The following is a 27,459-nucleotide window of genomic DNA, read 5'->3' on the forward strand; positions in this document are numbered from 1 at the left end:
GATGCCGTTGTGGCATCTGCTGTTACATAACAAACCCAACTTGTAACATTTACACTTATTTGTGGCACACTGTTTCCCACTTTTAGAACAGTAACACCTCGTATAACCTTGGTCTCCGCATTTTGATTCTGTTTGAACTGCTTGCCTAAGTCCAATTTCTTTCTCTGTGGATGTCTGGGTTTGCCATGCACCAAGACCAAGTCAGACCACATGAGCTTCAGTTCAGTGATCACGGAGGCAGTGAACTCAGATCCATTGTCACTTTGCAAAATCACAGGTGTACCAAGCAGCAGGAAGATATCTATGAGTTCATATGCAACTTCACATGCACGTTTAGAGGTGTGCGGACGAAAACACAGAATTTGGTAAAGTGGTCTTGGTATACCATGATCCACTTTTGTGATCCACTGGCCATTGACTGCATGTCCACAAGATCCACCTGTCCACGGGACAAGTAATCTTGTTACATTAGCATATTTCACTAATGCTTTCACCATTTTGTCTCTACCTCCATGACTAGTAGATATGTGGGCACGCTTAAGGATGTCAAACATCTCATCAATATGGGTGAAATAACCCACTGCAGATTCTGATTCTGGTTTTCTCTTTTTGATCAACTTCTCAATGTCTCCGCACTGCAAGATCTCATACCTCCCAAGAACGTAGTACTGCCGGAACGTCTTCTTCTCAGCTACTAGTGCAACCTTGACTTATTCTAACAAACTATAATACTCTTCTTTCGTCAACAATACTGACTTTGCATCCGACCGTCTTCTGTTCAGGAGATGCCTACGAAATGTGGACTCCATGGTGTGGACAATCAATTATTAGAGGAGTGGTGATTATAGTTAATCATATTAACCGACAAAGAACCTATTAAAGTATCTTTTATAATATGAAATGATGCCTATGTGATCACAGAACGAAACCTGTGGTAATCTAGTCTTCTCAATAATCGTTTTTCAACAATCAGTCAATGTGTACAATAATTGGGCTAATTAATCAGGCAATGTACACAATGCCTGGAAATTTTAGGCAATGTACACAATGACTGGCCTCATTAGGCAATGTACACATTGACTGGATATTTCAGGCATTCTACACATTGCCTGATTGTGGACATTGACTGTAAATGAGTTATTATCAGTAAATATTGAACTATCAGTAAAATTTCATGTTGATGGGTTATCAGTAAATATTAAACTATCAGTAAAGACTCAGATGTTAATCAGTTATTATCAGTAAATATCAAAGCTGCAATTTCATATTTTTAAGTTATATTTTTAAAATTTATTAAAATAAAGCCCTAAAATAGATGGTATCTATAAACAGTCCTACCTTGTTAAAGAATAATCCTATTAATCCTATAATTCACTATTGCCAGTTGAGAAATTGGCAAAAATATCATTTTCAACTTTAAATTCAAACGTTTGAAGATAGCTATTCCATGGGGGGAATAGAAAAACAAGGGAGGGAATTGTGTTATTATTTCCGGGGTCAAAGGATTTTTAAGAGGGAGAATAATACCTATAATCGTATAATAGTGAGTTGACAACCTATTGAGCAAAAGACATAGAAATAATTATATTTTGACTTTCTTAGAAAATATGAAATTATCGCTTTAAACTATCAGTAAATATTTAAGTAAAAAGAATGTATGTTAAACTATAGTGTATAGCTTATATATAGCTATTAGTAAAATATTGAATAGTAAGTAAAATTTGATCTATCAAGTTATAATTCACCAATTAAGCTGTGACCAATCATGCCAATAAACCTTTATTCCCCAATTTACTCGTTTGTCTTTGATAACTATTCATAACAAAATACAAAACAAGGTATATTTGGATATAGCTAATTCTCTATTAGTTAATAACGACGTTTCGTGACACATACAGGTCACGTTTTCAAGTTAATACACACTTTAATACACACATAATGATTGACTACAATATTTTATTCTTCTGCATTGTAGACTACTTATACCATTCCAGTTATTATGTCAAGAATGGAGTCGGGCAAAAATGGCTTCATTCTACAGATTATCTGAAAATAAAATCATATTATTTGTGTAGAATTGGTAAAATACCTGTAACACATAATTCTAATAATAACATTTAAACTATTTGTTGTAAACATCGAGGTTCCGGGTATGCGTCACTTAGGGGTTGGATAAAATTCCCCACCAATGCACTGCGTGGCGTATGTCTGTCTTAACTTATTTCGTGCAGAACAGTAGGGCGCTAAAACCCATTTCATTTCCCATCTGACTGACTATACACTTTCCTTGTCAGTCCAAAAGGCACCACCTCTGGCCGGACTTATAACAATAGTGATTTAGCTGATTATGATCGTTACAAATGCTGTAGCTAATTTGTGGACTTGGGGTGTCTAATGCCTTTACCTGCATAACTTAGCTTTATCAACTTACTGTTCTTGGATCATAGTAACCATTTGTACCAGCAACCAAATAGCGCTCTTCCGGATTTGGACCAATCAGTGAATTAGACATGACAGCTATTAAAGGTTGTACATGAGTTGAACTATTTGATACTGAGTCTACCATAGCATTTAATACAGAGTTAATATCATGTTGACAATATACTTCTTTTACACCTTTTAAACAGTTCGATGAGTTTTCATATTCGGTTTCCAATAGTTTTCTGTTCCTATCAATCTGTAAAAAGAGTGTAAAACGGTGTTGATTTTGGAAATAGGGCACAGGCGATTCTCAGGACGACAACTACTAAATTTTAATGAAAGCTATTTGTATTTGTCTAGCCAAAAATTATGAAGAGGCATTGACAATCTCATAAAGATATAATTGTAAATTATTTTGAATTATACCATAATTAAAATAACCTTCGACCCTCCAAATTACCCATAACGTACCCTAGACTCAACATGTTATCGACATGTCTGTCTCAAATTGAGCACACATCAGATTTGAACTTCAAATCAAGTCATGTAGAAAACTTTTTATCCAGCGAGGACGAAAAAGCGAGGTCCCGTGTACATATTGGCGTGCACGTAAAAGATCCCTTGGCAGTTGAAATTCGATATAAGAGTAGCGCACTGTATGGCGTATGCCCGTCTTCATTAGCTCAGTTTAGGAGTAGAACAGTAGGACGTTAAACCCCATTTCATTTCATTTCATTTTAACAAGTGGTGAATACTTACAACTGGCTTTTGAACTATAGAAGTAGCTATACCAAAATGTCCTGGTTCTATAATGCTAACCCTTACACCAAATCTAGACATTTCTAGACGAAGACTGTCAGAAAATGCTTCCACTCCTGTTTTAGACATACAGTAGACATATGATCCGTAAGGAAATCTTATACCCCGTTCACTGGATACGTTCATGATACGACCTGACAAAATCATAAAAAAAACGTAGAAAAGTTATCTACAAATAATATGCTATTCTAATAATATCCATGGCATTGAAAATGAATTTGCGTTTTTGACGGTACCTGAGACTATGCGGTATTAACTGGACGTGGGGTGAGCTTTCTGGAAATTGTGAGTGCATTTGCATCCAGGAAAAATACGCGGCTGAGTGTTATTTTCCCATTGTTTTACGTCCACTGGGGATTAGAATAATATAGACCGTTCTTGGTTCTGTGTTATTTGGACCACAAAATCCGACCCATCGGTAACTTTGCATTGTTTCCATGGATAAGCTTACCTTTTGATTGCCGAAGTAAGGGTAGGAAAGCTTTAGTAACACGAACTACACCATACAGGTTTATATCCCCGACTTGTTTATAAGCAGATATATTGAGTAATTCTATTAGACCATCAACTACTATGCCAGCATTGTTCACCAAACCCCATAATACCAGATCTACAGAAGTAAAATGGTAATCACTAATTTAAATAATCTTAAGAGATAAAGGAATAGTGTATCTGTTGAATATCAATTTAAAGAGTCCTCCTCTCCATATACACGTATGGTACAGAAATATAATTCACCCGTGAACAAATAATTTTGGTCCACATCATCGGAGTAACATGATTTACAGTAATAAAACGTGTTTTCTTTCAAACACGGTTGTGTCCTAGATAATGACCTCAATGGACGTAAAGGCGCCCAACACTTTCTATACAATACACATATCTATAAAGACATACCACTTTCTTTACATGTATTTTTCACATATTGCAGACTGTCTTCTACTTGTTCATCGTTAGTTACATCTAATTTAACTATATGAATTCTCTTAGACGACCTTGACCTTAGTATTTCAGCACCATTACCATCTGGATCCAAGCAACCAGCAAATACAACAAATCCTTGATCATTAGTTGTTAATGCCAGTTCATGTCCAATGCCTAGAAAAACAAAAACCTTGATCATTAGTTGTTAACTAATGAATACCTTGAAAAACGTATCCCTAATCATTTCGTTTTTGATGCTAGTCAATGTCCAATATCTGAAGAACAAAGCCTTGATCAATAGATGGTATGTTGGTTTGATTATCAAGTTTTAACTTCAGGTTGTTGGGGGTTTTTTTTACCAATATCTGAAATTTCAGGAATATGCCTCCTGTTTAATATACAGATTCCATGGGTCGTATGGAAAGTTCAACCCAAACAGTATCATCTGCATACTAAGCGAAATCATATAATTATCATTAAAAGATCATCCCACGGTTTTCAAATAAGCTGCATTAACTTAGGTATTTTCGTCCCGTTCTTAAAATGAAGCCAGGTGGAGTTGGGGCTAGAGGGGGAGGGGCTCCAATACTTTTGCCGCAAGTACTTCTTTCTCCAGGTTATATGCGGCTAGATACAACGACGCCTGATTTTAACATAGAAGTGAAACTTCAGAAGAAACTCCTGCTATGCCCTATACTGATCCCTTGGTTGAGAGACCCCAGTTGCGGGGTCACGTCAAGTTAACTGAACAGTCGATCTTTACTTCAACCCGATCTCACTTCCGTTGTATCTATGACAGATTAGGTAATTTTAAAAAAGATAGGTTGCCAGGCAACGAAACATACGCCCACAGCAGCTAAATCGTCCGGGCAGTCAACAAGAATTGTCGCATATTTTTACTTTTTTCGGTAATGAAACATGTATAATACACTAAAATCTGATTAAGAGCAAAAACTCATGAAGTAATTATCAGAAAACCATTATAATTTGTTTGTTTTTATAAAGTTCTGCCCCATGCTAACGTTTTGTATACAAAACTTTTAATATCATGGATTTAGCTGTTCAAGACATAAAAATTCATTGAAAATCAATACTTGTTCGTCTCAAGATCTTAAACTCTGTGTATCAATCTGAAGTCAATCGGATGATAACTTTAGCCTTTAGAGCGTCACAAAGTGATCAAGGGCCATAACTTTGGCAGTAATTATCGGAAATCGTTGAAAATCAATAGGTTTCTTCGTCTCATGACCTTAAACACTGTGTATAAATTTAAAGTCAATCGAATATTCACTTTGGCCTCTAGAGCGTCCACAAGATTTTTTGAAGTGATCAAGGGCCACAACTCTGGCAGTAATTATCGGAAATCGCTGATAATCAATAGGATTCTTCGTCTCATGACCGTAAACACTGTGCATAAATTAAAAGTCAATCGGATATTAACTTTGGCCTTTAGAGCGTCCACAAGATTTTTTGAAGTGATCAAGGGTCATAACTCTGGCAGTAATTATCGGAAATCGCTGAAAATCAATAGACTTCTTCGTCTCATGACCTTAAACACTGTGTATAAATTTTAGGTCAATCGGATAATCGGATATTAACTTTGGCCTCTAGAGCGTCCACAAGATTTTTCAAAGTGAGTAAGGGCCATAACTCTGGCAATAATTATCGGAAATCGCTGAAAATCAATAGGCTTCTTTGTCTCAAGACCTTAAACACTGTGTATAAATTTAAAGTCAATCAGATATTAACTTTGGCCTCTAGAGAGCCCACAAGCAATTGTGGACGCCGGACCGACGGGCGGACGGGGGCGACGACAATATACGACCACATTTCAATGGGGGCGTATAAAAACGACGGGATAGAGTCTTTCTCACACTCATTCCTTATGTCCCTTATCCATCAAATAATTCACTGCTATCACTTAAGATCAGTTGAAACAAGCGGTTGTCATGCAAGATACGCCCATATTTTGCAGGAAATGTATGGGGAAAAGGTAAACTCAATAGGGCTCATCTTCTCATTCAAGATCTTTTGATCCTTAACATATTTGTTGAGTTTCTCCAGAATTGGACAATATTGTAGCTCCGCTGGAGGGCCTACAAAATTCATAAATATTTCACATTTTGCATAAAGAGCAGGGGCCATAGCTTTAGAATGTAAGAGAGGGGGAGAAATGGGGTTTAACGTCCACTCGACACAAACTAGGTCATTTCGGGACTAACATATGGTTTTTAAATTTTATTTCAATAATTCGCTTGCGCGTAGGGGTCTTTAGCAGTGGGAGGAACCGGAGGACCCGGAGAAAACCCACGAGGCTGGACAGGCGACCCTACTCCTTGTCACGTACAACCGGGGATTCGAAACCACGCCAGTTGACTCAATGACAGGCTTTATGATACAGCGCGCACGTGCTAACCATTCGGCCACACACCCCCCCCCCCCCTTCAGAATGTAAGGTATGATGCTAACCAAAGTCGAACTCATCCAAGATTGATCCTTAACACATCACATCACATGAATTAGACAAAAATTGTCGCCTTGGGAAGGTCCACATTTTTCATTTATATTTCACATTTTGCGTAAAAGGCAGTGGGCCAATGCGCTCCAAACCTCAACTCGTCCAAAAACTAGTGATACTCGTTTTAATTTTCATCTAAATCGGAAAAAAATTGTGACCTCTAGATGGTCCACAATATGAGCATTACGCGCTTTTATTCTAATTGTGTAAAGGGGAGCGGTCATTTTTGGCCGACATTTTCGGTCGGATTTTCACGAAATTCGGACTCAACCATAATTATTATTTAACGGTGATATATTTAAACGGTTTTGAAAATAATATATTGGTGAACCCTACAGGGTCCACAAGCTGAAAACGTGATACATGTATTTCGTACAATCGGGTGTCATAATCCAGAAAGTTACGGTCCAATACGCGCCAATATCGAAATTTGCACGCAGCCGTAATTATGGTGTAACGGGGATATATATATTTGAATTTTTTTTACAAGGGTCCACAAGCTAAAACTGTATATACAGGAAGTGATGGTCCTATACGCGCCAATATCAAAAGAAACCAAAATCTTTCGGTTAATATAAACATACATTGTCAGTTTGATCAGGCTGACCCCCCCACCACCACCACCACCACTACCACCAACACCAAAAAAACCCACAACCCATTAAAATTTTATTAAATTCTACAAAGGTCCAGGACATAAACTTCAGTCCGTGTATGTACGATCATACCCCAAACTTTCATTTATCTTGGTCGCTTTGCATAAAAGTCATGTTCCTTCCAAAATATGCTCTAAATGGCCTCCGCGGCGTTGGGGGAAAACTTACATACTTCGCGCAAAATTGTCAATTACTCGAACACATTTTAAGAAATTTGTTGGACATTTGTAGGATTTAATAACATTTTCATGGGTCACCCTGTATAAAGATTGTGACCTCTAGAGTGTCCACAACTTTGGTATTATTATGCATATATTTGTCAAGCTCAGTATCGCATAAAACCACATTGACTGTGTTTGCATGGTAAGGGATTTAGAAAAGAAATAAAATCTCACTTAATTTGCTGAAGTATTTTATTAGCCGTAAAATGCTCAGAAAGCCTTTCTAGTGATCTAAACCCCAGGGAGCATCTGGAGCCGAAGGCGGTACCTGGACCCTCGCCTAATGTCCTATGATGGTAGCCCCCCCCCCCACCCCCCACCCTCCTATCAAGAATTTCTTCCGCCGGCCCTGAAAATGCTCTGTATAAAGATTTGAAAGGCTTTGAGTTGGCAACTAATACGTTTATTTTACTATTGACTTTACCCTTACTTACCAGTATCACATCCAGTTATAAATATAGCTTTTCCTGTCACATCTATTTTAACTTCTTTATTTCTTTTGTATATTGTATAATGATAAACACCATATAACACCATAGATAGCATAACCATACAAATCAGTTCATATATAAACATCCATACCATTAAAATACCAGCAGATGTGGCGACGCCTTTATAATAAAATGTGGGTATAACTGGCGGTCTCTCCATTCTTCGAAGCCGCCCTGCCTAATTCTGGTAATAGAAATAGTATGTTATTCGAATATATATTCCAGCTAAAACTTTGGATATTTTTCAGCTAAAACTATTAAATGAAGTTGGTCGGTGTTTGTTGTTTTTTGGGGTTGTTTTTTTTGTATTTTATCTTTTAATTTATTTTGTGTGTGGGGGGGGGGGGGGTATTTCTATATAAATTCTTTGATGGAAATGTAATTAGTCTAATGATCGAATAGCTTAAGTTCCGACAGCGTCCATCGCAATAATATCACAGAGTATTTTTACTCTGTGATAATATGAGTACCACCCCCTTCTACTGACCTTGACCTTGTAGATTGATCGCGTAAATTATTAATTCCCGTCCAAGTCCGGACTGTTTTATAAGCTTCGTCTTAGATCCCATATAAGGTATATTATGATAATTATGTTCTAATATGCTAAGTTCTTTTATGCATTTGTCTATTATGCAAAATGCAGAATGGAGAAGTGTAATGTGCAAAATAACTATTATACTGTATTTAGTATTATTAAAAAGTGTATTCTGTATTTTAACACTGTGACATTGGTATCGTGAAGCAATGTAAAACTAAAATACGTATTTTGAACTGCTGACATGCAGTTTGTACAGTGAACATTGAAATAATATTGGCAACGTTATCCTTCCATACCCTAATAATAATATTATTAAAATAATACATCCATGTTATAAAACATAGTCTATAAAGATACCCTTGAGAGATGAATATGGCTATGGCCCAGCTCTGAACGCCCTAGATGGGTTGTTCTTATCGCTCATTGTTTGTGTTGGTTATTTGTTTCATTTCAATCACAATTTAATAGTTGTATTTAACACGAGTACCCTGTATCGAAAGGGAGTGCACCATGTGCCATTATTCCATGTTTATTCATGGAATAATATTGTACCGACAATAATCTTCATATTGTAGGTAAACAATATTATTTCTATGAATCACTGTGAATACTTACATTCCATCTGGGTCATTAAAACATAATCACATGACTTACGACCCGGGGTTAACAATAGGTCAGACTGCAACAGCCGAGTGCAGATACGGAGGCGGGTGCAGGGGTGTGCCTCCTCCCCCCACACACCTCACCCCACCACCTTTTTGTTTTGGAATTTATTTTATTGAATATATACGAGCTCTAGGCCGGGCAATACAGCTGTAGTATCAAATTTCAAGTGAACTATGGGTATTCTATTATTCTATCCATAGAATTACAGTATAGGCTGCACAATAGGCACCTATTATGTTAGACGCCTTATGTTAGATGTTTGAACCGGCGCCTAGGCTTGTAGGCGAACAAATAAACCAGGCCTCTTTCAATCCGTTACCCGGGTATAAAAGGGTAGGTCCCAGGAAAATGGCGATATATAATGCAGCCTCTCGTACCATCAAGAGCTCGAGCTAATTTTGAACTAGTTCTTATTCCTATAGCGTAATGAGGTGGACAACCCCTTGCTTTGTGCTGATCCTGGTGCCGCGGTGTGGTAGACGATGTAGTCACGTCATCAGAAGACGATGGTCTCTTTCTAATCACAAATGCATCCATCGTCTTGTCTTCGTCGCTGTCGAATTCCCAATCTCAAAACGTTCAGAAATGTTCTGCCAGTTCTGCCAGTGCAAATGGCAACACTGGACACGAGTCGGATTATGCTAGGCCGGTACGACTACGCGAGACGAGAGGAGCCGCGAGTATGTGAGTGTGTAGACCAACACGCCTCACACACAGTAGTTATCGCACGTATGGTATCAAGGATTCAAGACAAGAGGATCAGGAGGTGATGATGACAGGCAGGCCTCGGTGGGCCATGCAACGAGCCTACGGCTCGCCTACCAATTTGAACACTCCTAAAAAATCATTATTGTCGGCGACATATTGGGGGGTGGGGGGCTAATTCGATTTGGGGGGGGGGGGGTAGCCACCCCATAGAAACCCCTTACGGGCCAACCCAGGACAATCTGATTAAAACACAGATCCTTTTTCGTTTCGTTTTTATAGTTCAAAATTTTGTTTTACTTGTCTTTACTTAGTGTAGGCCTGTAGGCCATCGAAAGTATAAAAAACGAAACGAAATATAGATCTGTATTTTAATCAGAAAGCTGCAAAGGATGACAGGTGTTTACACATCGATGATAAAAAAAAAACCAGAAAAAAAACAGACACACACACAACAACAAAAAAAATATACGCTACGGACAATTATATTGCAAATAGTGTTCAACGTACATACTTTTCACCAACGTTGGGTTAATACAGTATATATATATATATATATATATATATATATTGTACGAACGTTGGGAAATAAATCCACTTTGTCATGAGGTATTTCTCGGAAACGTTCGGCTGGGCGTTTATATATTATTTATATACCGAACTTACTAAGCTTCAAGGAAGTTTAAATGTACTTTTATATACTATACAATGTACCCTGAACGAAGCCTCATAGTCATTACCTATAATTACAGAAATCAAACGTGCTAATTGGTGCCGTGTCGCTGTCCGTGAAAACTATTGGTTTCTTTTATTTTATAAGAATCTGAATGTTTGTATTATGCCCATAATAATATTATACTGTAGATAAATCGTGGTGTAAATGCTTCGGTGGTGTATTAAAGGAGCTAAATCGCTATTATTTGGAACCTAAAAATTAACACAAAAGGATCGCAACGCATATATATATGTAATAATCATGAATGTATATGAACTGATTTATATAAGAGATTCCGCTCGGTCGTCGTGGGGATTCGATATAGGCCCTATATAGTGCTGCTATCCTGGCAAAATTTCCCCCATGCACACTGTATGACGTAGCCATGCCCGTCTTCATAAGCCCAGTCGGAGCAGAACAGTAGGACGTTAAACCCCATTTCATTTCATTTCGATACAGAAGACAGCCATCATCGATTTATTATATTTATACCCATTCGTCATACTTGTGTTGAATGAACATATGTACGTCACAGTATCAGACCAGTTTGAGGTAAATGTGTATTCTGAGATGATTATATCATACTGTTTGTCCTGTTCATGAATGGTAACCTAGATTAAAATTATCATTTGTCTTGTTTGTAAATATATATATTATTTGTCATATTGTTATAAATGTATGTACATGTTTATATTGTAATATTATGCTGTCCGCAATGGATGTTTCGATACAATAAAATCTTATCTTATCTTGTGGTAGTCTGGGGACTGGTTGTACGAGGCTACCATTCAGAGGCCTGATTGACCGAGATTTGCATTGACGTCAATGGAGATTAGAAACTAGAATGGTCTCCCTTACCACAATGGCTGCGGTTGTAAATAAAAATATTTGATTTTGTTTTGTAATTTTTATATTTATAGCTTGTTGGTGCAAAATATACCAATTATCAATGATATATAATTGCTGGTATTTTAAGAATGGATACAGCGTCCATTGTAGTTGGTACTTGTCTGATGAAATGTCCACAACCAGAAATAGAAATGTTAGTTCTCTGAATTTCCTTTAGATCTATTATTTATTATTAATATGTAACACTGTTAGTAACAGGCATTGCGGGAGTAGAGCGAAGCTGATGTTTTCAAATATAAAACCTTTATAATTAAGGTTCTCAAATGATACAAATAATGTTAAATAAATTTGTTTTTCCAAATTGATTTTAATTTAGATCCAAATTGTATGATTAATTTTGTTTAAAAAAAAAAAGTGTGAGAATTATTTTCTTTGACGTCAAAAATATGTGACGTCATTGATTAAACACGTCATAGAAATAGTTCTATGAGACCCGTAATCTCGCCAAGTAAGTTGCCATGCGCATTGCCAGTTTTGCCCAGTGTATCCAGTTCCAGTCTGAATATTTTTTTAATCAACAGTCTGTGGCTGACAGTTTTTAGTTACGCTCCTGTGTTACCAGAAAAGAGCTTTGCTAAGCACCGCGCTTCGCGCGATGCTTTTTAGAGCTTCACTCTATTATTAAATGTACTTTTGGGGTTTTTTTTGTAGATACTTTTCCACAAAAGTATTTATTGGGTGGTCATTTCCAATAAAAGTATGACAATTTAGGCATATATGGAAAGTGGAGAGACCCAATCTTACTAGGAAAATACTGGATTCCTTGAAAAACACCCATGCCATGGACTCATGAGATGAGTCATGGAGCACGCACAGGACAAAAATGAGAGGGTGTCACTAATTAGAAGTTTGACAATTAAGGGCTGTTTGCTCAAGTGATGTCAAAGGTTGCACGTGAAGATTATCTGATCTCTCAGCGATAGGGAGCGCTTGATGTGTATATGTATATTGTATGGGCTCTTCTCTCTACTATGTTACTGGTGAATGCTCTATACAACTAATATGAAAATAAGGCTTTGCCCCCATCTCGGTTCAAAGGCTACTTAGAAATCCTTACTGTTTAGTTTTCACCGTGATTCTTCTTTGATCGCCAAAAGGAATCATTTCTTGCCACGTCCGACACAAATTTATAAAAATCCAACACTATTTTCATGTAGAATTGTGCAATACAAAAACACAAACAACTTTCATTTAAATTGGCCCGCCCTTATCAAACTCACGCTCAGCCAATATACCAAATTTAGGAATGGAATTTTACCGTAAACGAAAAGCCTTATTTTCATATGACGTCATGTAATTGTATACTATCTCATTACCGGTATTAAATGCCTGATGATCCCCTTAGTGGGTGAAAGCACTAGCTAAGATGAAATTAGTTATTTTCTTTCTAAAAACCTCACTTTTCTATATATATATTAATCTTTTATGTCTATAATATAAGCTAGTCTTCAGTTGTATTTTTTCGTTGCCCATTGTAATTTGTTATTGCAAAACGTTGTCAAAATAGCTAAGAAAAATTCTGACACAATAGATCTTGACCCAATTTTCTCTTATTTGTTTAGGAGGGAGAGAGAAGGATTACTGCACCATTTCGAAATTGTTGAAGGCCAGGAACGTTTGAAAAGGTAAAACATATAACTGAACATGAAATCTAATGCCAAAAGAGAAATAATAACTGCAGTAAAACCAGGATTCACATGTTGATACAGGCTTTATGCCTTAACAGGAAACTCAAACTGCATGCACGCTTTCCCAGATTTTTTGATGCAAGAAATACTACTATCAAATGAAAAGTGTTTCTTAAGTGGCATTTTTTTAGTAATTTCCATCTCCAGGACCCAGCTTATTTAATTACTGTTGTACAACACTGAACAACAATAAAACTCACTGACAAGATCAAACAGTCCAATAAAACATGTTTATTCAGTATCATATTTGTACAAAACTTTTCTCGACAGTCATGTTGGGATAGTTTGACCTATTTATTTACATCCTACCCTCTCATTAAAATTTAGGAACCTGATTTAAACCAAAACGAAATGTATTTTTGTTACTTGTTGAATTATGTTAGGAGGTTCATATATCGGTAGCTTCAGTTACAATATTTCCATGTATTTATTATAATTTTGGAAGTGAAAATCAAACCTAAAAATGAGTTTTTGATTTGAAGGCCAAAATGTGTAATAGACAGAATGGTGAAGGAATACAAGAGGCCTGCAGCTGGTCAAGATGTGGCAGATCCAGAAACACTGAGACCAGTACCTGTTTTGCATCAAACAATAGACTATCTTTATAGGTAAATACATACACAGACATTACAATATGTACCTGTTTAACATCAAACAATCAAAACGATTGTACTATATATTGTATCAATGATGTATCCGAGATAACATAATGGTATAATGAATATATTAACAGAAATTTTGATACAAATGTGCTTTGTATTTTGTATTTATATAAACTGCCAACTATAGTTGAATTAATTAATAAATGATTCATCAAAACCATATTTGATATCAATTTTTTGTCCTCCACCTTTCGAAGAAAGCAGGGGACTATTAAAATGGGTTCGTCCGTCTGTCTGTCTGTCCGTCACACTTTTTGGGACACAATAAGTTTTCTTCTAATTGAGCTAGAATGTTCAAACTTGGTGTAGGTGTTTATTAGGTCAATACCTTGATGAGCATTTTCTGCATAGGGTAAGCAGAGATAAGCAATTTGATTGGTTGATGCTTTGGGACAGAAAACTTTAGTTCTTATTAAGTGAGAGTGAGGACTCTTGGCGTATAGCTTTATTACATCAATACCTTGACTAAGTGCGATAATGAACATTTTCTGCTGAGGGTAAGCAGAGCGATAAGCAATTTGATTGGGCGAGACTTTGGAACACAATAACTCTCCTTCTAATTGAGGTAGAATGTTCAAACTTGGTGTAGTTGTTCATTAGGTGAATGCCTTGATGATGATGCACATTGTCTGCTTAAGCGGAGATAAGCAGTCTGATTGGTTGATGCTTTGGGTCACGATAACTTTGGTTATATTAAAGTAAGAGCGATGAAACTCTGATTATAGATTCATTATATCATTACCTTGACTAAGTTCTATGGTGAGGATTTTCTGCTTAGGCTAAGGAGCTATAAGCAATTTGATTGGTCAAGACTTTGGAACATAACAACTCTGCTTTTAATTGAGGTAGAATGTTTAAACTTATGTAGATGTTCATCATTAGGTGAATGTCTTGACTGAGTTCAATGATTAACATTTCGAGCTGAAGCTAAGCAGAGCTAATCAATTTCATTGGTCGATGCTTTGGGACAAGATAATCTTGATTCTATCTGATAGAGAGTGATGAAACTTGGTGTATAGTTTGATTGCGTGATACTTTTGAAAAAAATAAATGTGCAATTAATTAATGTGTCATCTATTGATTTTGAGATTTCGGCAGGGGATGTCAGCCTCACTGTTGGCTTGTTATTTCAGCATTGTGACTAGACCTAATTCAGAATGGTATCATATTTATGACTATGTATTTGATAGATTACGGGCTGTAAGACAAGATATAGTTATACAAGATATACAAGGTTTAGATGCTATATCGTTACTAGAAAAAATCGTACGATTCTATGTTTTAGCTGTTTACAGGTAAGTGCAGGTATTACTGAAATGAAAATAGGTTGCCAGGAAACTAAACGTCACAGTTTAATCAGTTGCTCACTTTATTAACATCTAATGTTTTAAGAAAAAGCATGTACTGGGCCTGTGACAACTAATACCTTTGACCTAGCCAGTCAAATGTGTACATAATGAAAGAGTTTCAAAACGTTTTGTGAAATTTTTGATATCACAGGCTTTAATTGGTAAGTTTTGGACTTGACCAATCGAATCAGTATGTTATTCAACTTGGCCTTTAAAGAAATGTCTTACGTACAGAATGAGGTGGTGTAATCCACCATAAAATAAAATGTTGGTAGAATTAGAATGCTACTGTGCTACATGAACTTACCAGGATTCCTTCAGATGAGTTAGTAACAAATAGTATCAGGTGTTCCATACAACAGAAACATACCCTGCCTCACCCCTTGTGCATGATACTACTTGTTATAAGGCCAGATCTAGCCAGAGTTATGGATGCAACAATGCCCCAATGACTAGAAATAATTTGTTCTGCAATCTGTATTCATGTTTTATATATATTCCAGAATGGGAAATAAGATAACTCCATCGTTCGACCCAACAATAAATAACCAACATACACAGGAATGTTTAAAACGACTTTTATCATTATATACTGAAGTTGATGGTCCACATAGTAATCAGATAGAGTTTGAAAGTATTTATTTAATGTTTAATTTAGGAGATACATCAGCTCTTCTTCATTACTTGGATTTACCAACGTTGATAAGGTTAGTAAACTGTGTTATTTTATTTTCAAGAAGTATTTTGAAATATATTAGGTAACACAAATAAAATAAGTTGTTTCTCGGTTACCGCCCGCATGCAAAAATGGTTGTACAGGCAATTTTTTTTATTGGTCTTGATGAAAATAATAAAAAAAAATCGTAACTTTTGCCCGAACATCAATACGCAGGTCATAAAAAAATATGTATTAAACTGATTCAGATGGATCTAGATTATGGATATTAAAAGAATCTCCATTTTTATACGCCCACATTTTCATGTGGTTAAAAACAAAGTCTTGGGTATCACAAAACCATCTTTATAGAATCTAACGTTTCGTAAGTGTAAAAACTTACTTCTTCAGAGAGTACAAGCTACACAAATGATACAGTTGCAGTACAAGGTTAGTCATGGTAACTAGTGATGTCATAATGTTAATAGGCTAAATATAGATAAATGATGTATGGTTAAAAAAAAAGGGGTGTAGAATTAATTTGCAGGCATTTCATTTAAACCACTAGGCCATACAGTGTTTAATCTGTGGATGTGACTGGTGGTTTCAACAGTAGCACACGCTTTACATTTAGGTCTGTTACATGGTTTACATCCTCTATAAAAATCACTGTCAACTACAGGCATTTCAGGTGTTTTCAGTCTATTCACTTGTATCAATTGACCAATAGTCTTACATTTCTTCTGGTCATGAATCTTATGTCTGCACTGTGCTCGATAAAATCCCTCAGAACGACCAATTGACCAATAGTCTTACATTTCTTCTGGTCATGAATCTTATGTCTGCACTCATAGGCGTACGGGGAATTTTTTTACTGGGGGGGCGGTGGTGGTTGGTGCCCCAAAAATGTAGTTAGGTTCTTAGTATGTTACATAATAATCATAATATCTTTTTTGCGATGAATAAGTTCTTAATTTCTAAATCATCAATAAAAGAGAACTAAATTTTATTTACTTGTAATATATACAACTAAAAACAGTTGTTTATGTAACTGTAATTTGTGGCTAACTGTACTCCAAACAATAGAGGGTTCGAGTCTTAAGATTTCTATTTAATTGCCTAACTATAGACACTCTGAATTTAAATTCGCTGTTAAATTGGATGCATTCAAGAACACAATATTTTTCTATACAACTTTTACAAAGTACAATTGTGTGCCCAAATTTTCCCAGCCTATGTCTGCACTGTGCTGGATAAAATCCCTCAGAACGACAGAGCCAAACTCAATATTGCTGAATCACTTTGGATCCACAGATTAAACACTGCACCCCTTTTTTTAACCATACATCATTGATCTATATTTAGCCTATTAACATTATGACATCACTAGTTACCATGACTACCCTTGTAGTTGTACTGTGTAGTTGTACTCCCTGAAGTAATAAGTTTTTACACTTACAGATTCTATAAAGATGGGTTTGTGATACCCAAGACTTTGTTTTAACCACACCTACTACTGGTGTCACCGTATCAAGGTTATTTTGACTTGGATCCCATCTAAGTTTATGTTATTCAAATGGTTTTGGATTCTTCTCTCTTTATATTTATTTGGATTCACATTTTCATGTGCACGTATATTGACATCGCCCCTGTCCGTCCACAATTGTTTGTGGACAATCTACAGGTCTCAATTCTTATCCGATTTTTACGAAACTTGAAATATAGGTTTATCTCCAAAAGATCTTGGTTGCTTTCGATATTGGCATGTATCGGAATCGTAACTTCCTGAATTATTTATGGCCCATGATTGTACGAAAAATCGCGTTTTTAGCTTGTAGACCCTATAGAGGTAGGTATAGGCAACGGCTAAGACAAAGCGGTGGAATGTGTGACATTGTCGCTAATTAGTAGAAAACATGGTCATATTTCCATGATCGTCACTAAATAACTATCGTATCAATTTTGAAATAAATTACACCATTGCAATCGTCTTTTCTTTCTCTTTATCACTGATACACTATTTATATATTTATTGCAAGAGAAACAGTAAAAAGGGAATTTTAAATGACTCGTTTCAGCCGCAAAGGCCGTAATCCATGTCAACTTTGTTTTTTTGCAAAGCATGGGTTCTAGAGTTTCGTAAAGCGCTCGCTTGCAAATTCTCAATGAAAAATGTATTGGCTACCATATTCTAGCATGTCCGTAGAGCTTTTACCACATACCACATTGTCCGGCCGTTGGATGCCAAAAAAATCGAAAATTTTAAGTAGTTTATAAAACCTCAAATTTAGCAGCAAAATAAGCATAGAACCCATCAAAATAATACAGCAAAACTAGGTACAAAAATGTTCGTTATGATCTTTAGATTTTATATTTTTTCCGGTTTCTCCGGCACCTGTTGTTCCAAGGTAGCGCAAGCCAAGAGCATGCAAACTGCCGTACGCTAGTGACGTCATTGGTCAAATAGCTGTCGGTTTTTAACATTCCGGCCCCTCTAATTGCAGAAATATGTAAGTAAAATCATGATTTTATTGATAAACGTATTAAGAATAAGACTATATGTAAAGCATATCCGTAAACTATTCCCCATATATTTATATTTGGCGTGTTCTGACGATGTGTAATTTGAAAATATATCAAACGAACAAAGCACTTGGTAATAAAACACTGGTTTTAATTTTTTTTCACGGCTGAATTCAAGCATTCTGGCAACATAGTCAGCTAGATATATGAATACATATTCAGCGAAGCTAGGATTCTGAATTATCTATCGTCTTCATGAATTTAGAAAACGTCTTTTAACAGTAACGGGTAGTTTTCATTTTCGACCTGTGACTTCAGTTACTTTCTGTTTACTTTTCCACCAATCAGGTATGTATATTTTGTCACGTGACTAAGTCGACGAAATACCTGATTGGTGGAAAGGCTCATAAATATGTAAATTTTACAACAATATTTCTTTTCACACTTTGAATTGAATTTATAAATGTTTCTGTGATAAATTTAGTATGAATACAATAAAGACAGCATGGATTTTGAAATTATTTATTTTAGTTCTCAAATACACAAAAATATATTATCCATTTCTGTAAAGGTGATGTGATACGAGACGGGGCTAATGAAAACGGGCATTTTTCGGCTTTTTTGCTCCCGCGGAGCAAAACAGTGGCTGGGACCATTTTCTGTGTCTGATATCTTTCTTTAGGGCCTTTTCAAGGCTGTCAAAAGAATTAGAGTTACTATGGGGGCCATTGTCAGCTGATATGTGGAAGGAAAAACCTGCGGTACACTTAGAATTAATTTTATGGAGGGGTCAAATGGCTCCAGAAGCAGATTTTGTCATGGGCAGTGGCTAAAAAATGTCATTTTAAAGGGTCAACAGTTTCAACAGGAGTGAAGACACAGGCATTTCCTTGCATTTATTCCAACTAGGCAGTAGGTACTCTATGTTAAAGAAGTTACAGTTGTGTAAAAAGCTCACTTTTTGATATATGGGGGGTCAAAACCACTTATTTTTGCTATGTCCGAAGTTGGTGGGTACCCCAAATCCTGTAACTGGCCATATTTCACAAACTACTAGAGATAATCAGTTGAAATTTTCAGGATGTTTTTATCTTAGCAAAATGAAACTATTGATACCGCAATTATGTGTTTTTATTCACTTTATTGCTTGCTTGCCTATACCTAATAGAGGTCATAATTTTTATCCGATTTAAAAAAAACATTTTAGTATATACCGTTACACTCTAAGGATGGTTGAGTTTGAATTTCGTGAAAATCGGCCCAAAACTGACAGACAAAATGGCCGTCCCTCGTTCTCAAATAGAGTAAAAATATGGTATATCAAGGTATATCAAATTTTCTTCTGATTTTGATGGAACTTGAAATGTAAGTTTATAACCCAAAGATCTCGGTTCCTTTCAATATTCGTGCATATCGGACCGTAACTTCCTGAATTATGGCCCCCTCATTGTACGAAAAATCACGTTTTTAGCTTGTGGACCTTATAGCAGTCATAATTTTTATGCGATTTAAAAAAACGTATGAATATATTACCGTTACACCCTAAGGATGGTTAAGTTCAAATTTCGTAAAATCGGACCAAAACTGACAGACAAAATGGCCGCCCCTCGTAATCAGATAGCGTAAAAATATGGTATATCAATGTTGTGGACTCCCTAGAGGTTACAAGTTTCTTCTGATTTTGATGAAACTTGAAATGTAACTTTATAACCCAAAGATCTTGGTTCCTTTCGATATTCGCGCATATCAGATAGTAACTTCCTGAATTATGGCCCCTGATTGTACGAAAAATCGTGTTTCTAGCTTTTGTTCCCTCTAGATGTCACAATTGTTATCTGATTTAAAAAATGTTCAAATATATCTGATTCACCGTAATTTTGGTTGAGATTGAATTTCGTGAAAATCGGACCAAAACTGCTGGATGAAATGGCCGCCCCTCGTACACAATTAGTGTAAACATCTGGTATATCAAAGTTGTGGAGCCTCTAGAGGTCATAATTTTAATCTGATTTTGATGAAACTTGAAATACATGTTTATAACCCAAAGATCTTGGTTCCTTTCGATAATCGCGCATAACGGATCGTAACGTCCTGAATTATGACCCTTGAATATACAGAAAATCACGTTTTTAGCTTGCCGTCCATGTAGAGGTCCTCGGCAGGGATTGTGAATCGCTACGTCAAGGACGCTCCGTACGAATTCCAGGTAGATATTAAAATAAGAATTGGATCATACATTTTAGGGTTTTGCTGACCAGTTGTTAGTTAAATTTAAATAGTCATTCAATAATCCCCGGATAGAACACCGAATATCCCGAGAAACAGTCATAATAATATATTTCAGACAATCTCCAATACAGAATCCTGATGACACGTGACATGCATTGGTTGGAATTAGGTCAATATAAACCGGTGACGCTAGGTTTAGTTTTTTATAGCATTTACCGTTATGTTTTTTTTTATACACACCCACCCCTCGGTATAATTTTATGCAATAGCTTAATTTTATTTTGCACCAGCCCTCTGCTCCTACATTTTCAGCTGTCAGTTGCCTAAGAAACAAGACAATTATTTGGTTAGCCTTATGCAAAAAAAAGTGTTTGTGGTAAATATATTGCATTAAACATACATTATGCAAGAGCAAAATCGGCCTATTGTAGGTCTTTCTTTAGGCCTGAAATGTTATAAAAACTATTAATTAGACATTAATTAACTTATCCAGACCATAATCAGCTCTCGATGTCAAGGCTTGCCTGCGATATTTGTTGGATTACAGTCCGATTTGCTGCAAAACTTTCCTTCGTGATTAACGATTAAATGGATAATCAAGACTATTAGTTTTGTCTTATCGACTTCAGTAATGATGATCGAGGCTAAGCGGAACTTTCATCCACTTGGTTCTCGGTTCATAGTGGATCAATTTGACTGAAATTTTCAGCAAGTTGCCTTTACATTATGTAGTTTTTAACTATTATAGTGAGAACTGCCAACTCGTTATCTAATCTCCCATAATGTATCTTTAATAAAACAATGCTTGTATTAAAGGAGCTTAACCATGTTAATTTGGGTTAAAATAAAGTGCTGAATTGGGTTGATCTCATACATAAAATGTCCTTAATTTGATCATTTATTTTTGATCCAAATCAAAGTGATCATGGGTTTTAAAATAGTAATGGTGTCATTATTTATAACAATACAATGCTGTAAATAATATCATAAGAATTTATGTTTATAATAATATTTTCAACTTTAGGAATTATCACCATTTAAAGTTAGTATATTGTGCTAGTATCAACTATTTACTACAGAATTATGTGAAATGTTTACGACAAATAAAAAAACTAACCAATGTTTTATGTCTGTGTGCCGCACATCGACACCTGTGTAAAATCCAACAGTAAGTAGAACAATTTGATTTAGTTTTAGCTGTATTATTGTATGGTTAATCTGTCCCTTCAGCTAGTAATGTTTAAGGTTTGGGACATTGTGAAATCTAGAAAGTCTTGCATTATTGTTATCAATTTATTAAAGATGTACACCTCATATTTTATGTAATTTATGAATTTTTTAATTTCAGCTGTTTATAAACTGTTGCTAAACTTTATGCGTAAATAATTTGTGAAATAATAAGTCTTACAGTTTTTCATGAAATTGAAGAATCTTTATGAACTTAGTGAAAATTTCAGCTGTTTGAAAAGTTGAGAGTAAAGAACTTGTGAAATCAATAAATCTCATAGTTTTCTTATTTTGAAAACCTGCCACTCTAATTTTGAGACTGTATCATTAATTTATTTCAATTCTTTAGTTTTAATCTTGAGATTAATGATTCATAGTTTTATCATGGCTGTTTCATTTCTCTAGGCTACTAAATTGTCTCCTTTTTTGAGAATATTTCATAAACTTGATTTGAAGAACTAAATGATACACTTTGACGTAGATTTTTAGTAGATTTTTCCATGGACATTAAAAGAGCTAAACCTCTAGTTCAATATTATCCATAATATCCGAAATTAAAAACAGAAATGGGTCATTTCATGTCAAGTGGACCAAATTTCGGAAAGTTGGCAACATGACCCCCTCCCAAAACATTATAACCAGCGGCTGCCAGGCAGGATGCGCCCACCTTTTGCAAGAGATGGATAGAGAACAAGCTATACAAAAAGCGATTTTTCGTACAATCAGGGGCCATAATTACTGTGTGAACCTTGCTATTTTATAAACGGATTTCTTCGATTATGAACAAACTATTTAACTTTGGTTATTATAAACTTACCTGTGTGTTTGAAATCAACTCTGGTTAAATAAAATCCATTGCACAATTAAATATCCCAACGAATAAAAAAGTTCTCTCTTGAAAAATTGAACTCAAACAAACTTTTGACATAGGGCAATACAAAAATGGAAGCCGGTTACGTCACTCTTCGGGAGATATCATTTCTTATAAAGGGGTGTCAGCATGCTACATCGAAACATTTTACAGTACATTTACGACAATTCGTGGTATTAGCCTCGTCTTGGTATTGAGTTTGGGGGTTCGGCCCATATCTCTTTACACATATTTTATTACGGTACTTGCAAAGTTTATACATTTTCTTTTGAAATAATATAATTTTGTTTTAACTATTGGCCCTTTCTATACAGAATTTTTGCAGGAGGGGGTTTGCCAGGTTCCTGAGACAATGTATCTCCCCCCCCCCCCTCCCACGTGGTCTCTATCGTCATATTGGCGTATATACATACACATTGAGCTTTTCAAACAGAGAAATTCAACACCTCGTTTGACGTCAATTTTTATTATGAATAAATACAATGACATTGTGATTCAATTTCATGGATGCAAAGCATTAATTATGATATCACAAAATGTCTATATCATTATCTCGTGCTTTGAGTGCCCATCTTGTCCCACATCTGACGATAAAGGATAAAGCACACGGCCGAGAAAAAGTATTGATTTACAAAAAAATTATGTAGCTGAGCAGGGGGGGAGGGGGGCAACCCCCCCCCCCCTCTGGATCCGCCCCTGTGACTGTGGATATTTTCCCTAATTACGCTCCGGTCAAAACTGTTGAATTTGGAAGTAAATGTACGCTTCTTACAAGGTCTTATAGGTTTTTTGGCATTATACACCCACAGAATTGGCACCTTCAGGGCTGCCGCAACACGCTTGTATATATTGCTGAAATGGTTATCATTTCCTCGAAAGAATGATATTAAGTTAACGATGCACTCGGAAACTTCGGTCGTGAGCTTCATGTTGTTTCTTTAAATTATTTATAATACATGTATAAAGAAGATAGGGAAGGTTTAGTTTAAATACGACTTTATTTTTACGAGTATCCGTGCAATCATTGATATTTTCATTGTGAATAAAATTTGGTAGACTGGCCATCAATGGTTTCAATATATATCTTCTATGTAATTGCCTTTAGTTAAAAATTTTCGTCGCCCAAACTCAAGCGATCGAAACGATCGCGGTTTGTTTTCATAGCAACACGTGGTTGTCAAACTCGCTGTCAAAACTAAACGCCCCCACAACAATTTTAATGGTTTCGTCCAACACGTGACGAAAACCATGTTGTCTCCCACTTAGTAGAAAATATAAGTAAACACGTCAAATTTTTCAAGAGATAACTTTTTTATTCGTTGGGATATTTAATTGTGCAATGGATTTTATTTAACCAGAGTTTATTTCAAACACACAGGTAAGTTTATAATAACCAAAGTTAAATAGTTTGTTCATAATCATAGAAATCCGTTTATAAAATAGCAAGGTTCACACAGTAAGGAAGTTACGATCCAATATGCGCAAATATCGAAAGGAACCAAGATCTTTGGGTTATAAACTTACATTTCAAGTTTCGTCAAAATCAGAAGAAAATTGTGATCTCTAGAGGGTCCACAACCTTGATATACCACATTTTTACGCTATTTGAGAACGAGAGACAGCCATTTTGTGTGTCAGTTTTGGTCCGTTTTCACGAAATTCGAATCCAACCATCCTTAGGGTGTAAAGGTGATATATTCAAACGTTTTTTTAAATCAGATAATAATTGTGACCTCTAGAGGGTCCACAAGTTAAAAACGCGATTTTTCGTACAATCAGGGGCCATAATTCAGGAAGTTACAATCCGATATGCGCGAATATCGAAAGGAACCAAGATCTTTGGGTTATAAACTTACATTTCAAGTTTCAACAAAATTGGATAAAAATTGTGACCTCTATAAGGTCCACAAGCTAAAAAACGTGATTTTTCGTACAATCGGGGGCCATAATCCATGAAGTTTTGGTCCGATACATGCCAATATCAAAATCAACCAAGATCTTTTGGAGATAAACCTATATTTCAAGTTTCGTCAAAATCGGATAAGAATTGTGACCTGTAGAGTGTCCACAAACAATTGTGGACGGACAGGGACAGGGGCTACGGCAATATACGTCCACATGAAAAAGTGGGCGTATAAAAGCTAACAAATCCGAAATTCTACCTCTCTAAGTCAAAAACTTTCTGAGATATGGTCATTTGAAATTAGTGTGCTGAAACGGATCATAAATTCACAATTTTTTTCAGGTTTTCAGGTGCTTTAAACTCACATTTCTAATAGATTGAATGTATATCAGTTTATATATATTAGTATTATATTATTATACGTGTTGCGACCCAATTATGTCAATTTCTAGGTTCCAAATAAAAATTTTAAGAATTGAAAGTATATCTCTTTATGTACACTCCTTATTACATTAATACATGCCTTTAGACACATTTTCGTCAATTTTAAGGTTCCAAAGAAAAGCTATACAGCCTTTAATAGCATAAATTTCAGGTTTCATTTCTACCTAGTAATAGAATCATTAACTCTGGTTTCCTCTGTGTGATCTTTCATTTTCTCTGTTTTTTTATAGAAGTAGTTTGTATATAATGAGTGTGGCTTATGGCAGTAAAAACTGTAAATATCCAACATGTAGTCTGGAAGATTTACTGTGTTTTAACTCACAAGATGAAGTAGAAAATACACTTGAAAAATGTGGTTTACCAGTTAAAGATGGTAGTGTTTGTTTCCAGAAATCTCTCTTTAAACAAGAAGACAAGGTATTGCTACATTTGTATGGATTGAAAAATTAAGATGTTGATTTTCACTTCAATGTAATAAAATTGCTCTCACAAGGTTTATGCAAGGTTTCTGAAAGTGGAGGATAAAAGAGGACTTTTGTAAAATGTCATGTAAAGATGCCCTATCGATTACCATACTGTTGTGCTCATCTATTTAAACTATTATTTGAGTATAACTAATTTTTAATTTCAAATTTATAGTTTATATAAATTTCGGGACTAACAGATGGTTCAATTTTATTTTAATAATTCGCTTGCACGTAGGGGTCTTTAGAGGACCCAGACCCAGAGAAAACCCACTAGGTTGGACAGGTGACCCTACTCCTTGTCACGTACAACCGGGCAATCGAAACCACGGCATTTGACTAAATGACAGACCTTATGATACAGCGTGCACACGCTAACCATTCGGCCATCCAACGCCCCCTATTAAAATATATAACATACCATTAAATTAATGTAAAGATAAATATATACAGTTTGTTCACATTACTTTTTATACGCCCACATTTAAATGTGGTCGTATATTGTCGTCGCCCTCGTCCGTCCGTTGGTCCGGCGTCCACAATTGCTTGTGGACGCTCTAGAGGCTAAAGTTAATATCCGATTGACTTTAAATTTATAATCAGATTTTAGTGTATTATAAATGTTTCATTACCGAAAATTAAAAATATGCAACAACTCTTGTTGACTGCCCGGACGATTTAGCTGCTGTGGGAGTATGTTTCGTTGCCTGGCAAACCTATCTTTGTTTTAATTCAAAATTTACTTTACAGGTGTCATGGAAACCATGGCAACAATTGGAGAATTTATTGAATCGCTGTAATTTAACTGGTATCCTCCTTGGAAAATCAGACAGAATACCGCTACCAGATATATCAAATCTTTCTTTTAACGACAGATGATAGCACATTTGTATTTCATCTCATTATCACTTTAAATTATTTACAGATTTTTATACATTACATATTTTCATGATGATAAATAACCAAAAATGAAATGTCTTTCAACAGATCACATAATGAATTTATTTTATATCAAAATCCATATACTGGAATCATTAAATGTATTGACAGCCATTTTATTTTTATTTTAAAATTGATTTTTAATGGACACTACATTGAAATTTTAGTATTTTAGTGCTTAAATATTTTATGAATTATTTTATTCTGGGAATAGAATTTTTATAGTACTGTTATTTGATAAAGTTGTATTAGTATATCTGTATGATGATAATTTATGTATATATTGTGAATGCTTTATTCATCTATAGTGTATTAAATGTTATATAAACTCATCAAAAAAATGTACCTTTGTTTTTGAACCAGATGTGAGCTCAAAGCCCGATTCATCCATTGATGAGGGAGCCGTGATAGCTCAGTGAATAAAGTGCTGGCTTGTTTACCTGGAGGTATCATCGAGATTTTCTGGCACTGTTTGCCCTTATCAGTAGTGCAGGAACGAGGCCCTACCTGGAAAGGGACAGTATCTAGTCATTGCCATGCACATAAAAGAACCCTTGACAGGTGGTATTCAAAGTAAGAATAGGTGGCAGTAGCTCTGTATGGGCAAAACTTCCATCATAGCCCACTGTATGACATATGCCCATCTTCATTAGCCCAGTGGTGCAGAAAATTGATTGGTGAAAATATCAGTTATGTTGTAATAATTCACCTCCTAGTATTTGTTAATCACCCACAATAAATACAGCTATTTATTCTAGTTGCAATTGTCACTTATACACTTCTATGTTAACATAGCTCTGTCTAGACCCAATTTCAATGTTGCCTGACAATCTATAGGTTGTTGAAAATCTGTTAATCGGCTGTACCGGATATGGACAAAGTTGAGTATAAGTTCAAAAGTTTAATTAGATGACTGAGAGAT

At 35.6% G+C, this 27,459-nt stretch overlaps 2 protein-coding genes across 5 annotated transcripts; one reads left to right on the forward strand and one right to left on the reverse strand.

Moving 5' to 3' along the window:
* Positions 1-1,843: 1,843 nt before the first annotated feature.
* Positions 1,844-9,327, reverse strand: LOC126815325 (D-beta-hydroxybutyrate dehydrogenase, mitochondrial). The gene is made up of 7 exons (XM_050540905.1): positions 9,204-9,327; positions 7,994-8,234; positions 4,138-4,338; positions 3,692-3,850; positions 3,181-3,374; positions 2,432-2,677; positions 1,844-2,046 (listed from the first exon to the last, which is right to left on the reverse strand). Exons 2-7 carry the CDS (start codon positions 8,208-8,210, stop codon positions 1,981-1,983), a joined length of 1,083 nt encoding a protein of 360 aa, XP_050396862.1. The 5' UTR covers positions 8,211-8,234; positions 9,204-9,327; the 3' UTR covers positions 1,844-1,980.
* Positions 8,606-26,783, forward strand: LOC126815327 (SAC3 domain-containing protein 1). 4 transcript variants are annotated; one of them, XM_050540908.2, is made up of 9 exons: positions 8,606-8,624; positions 11,595-11,716; positions 13,146-13,208; positions 13,754-13,879; positions 15,067-15,228; positions 15,786-15,989; positions 21,714-21,857; positions 25,365-25,551; positions 26,349-26,778. In XM_050540908.2, exons 2-9 carry the CDS (start codon positions 11,652-11,654, stop codon positions 26,475-26,477), a joined length of 1,080 nt encoding a protein of 359 aa, XP_050396865.1. In that variant the 5' UTR covers positions 8,606-8,624; positions 11,595-11,651; the 3' UTR covers positions 26,478-26,778. The 4 variants fall into 4 exon arrangements, with proteins under 4 accessions (XP_050396865.1, XP_050396867.1, XP_050396866.1 ...); XM_050540907.2 differs by lacking the exon at positions 8,606-8,624 and having other exon boundaries at positions 11,493-11,716; XM_050540910.2 differs by lacking the exons at positions 8,606-8,624; positions 25,365-25,551; positions 26,349-26,778 and adding an exon at positions 18,346-18,447 and having other exon boundaries at positions 11,489-11,716; positions 21,714-21,853.
* The last annotated feature ends 676 nt before the right edge of the window (positions 26,784-27,459 follow it).

This window comes from Patella vulgata, chromosome 3 (assembly GCF_932274485.2).
Source record: "Patella vulgata chromosome 3, xgPatVulg1.2, whole genome shotgun sequence".
Lineage (NCBI taxonomy): Eukaryota > Metazoa > Mollusca > Gastropoda > Patellidae > Patella > Patella vulgata.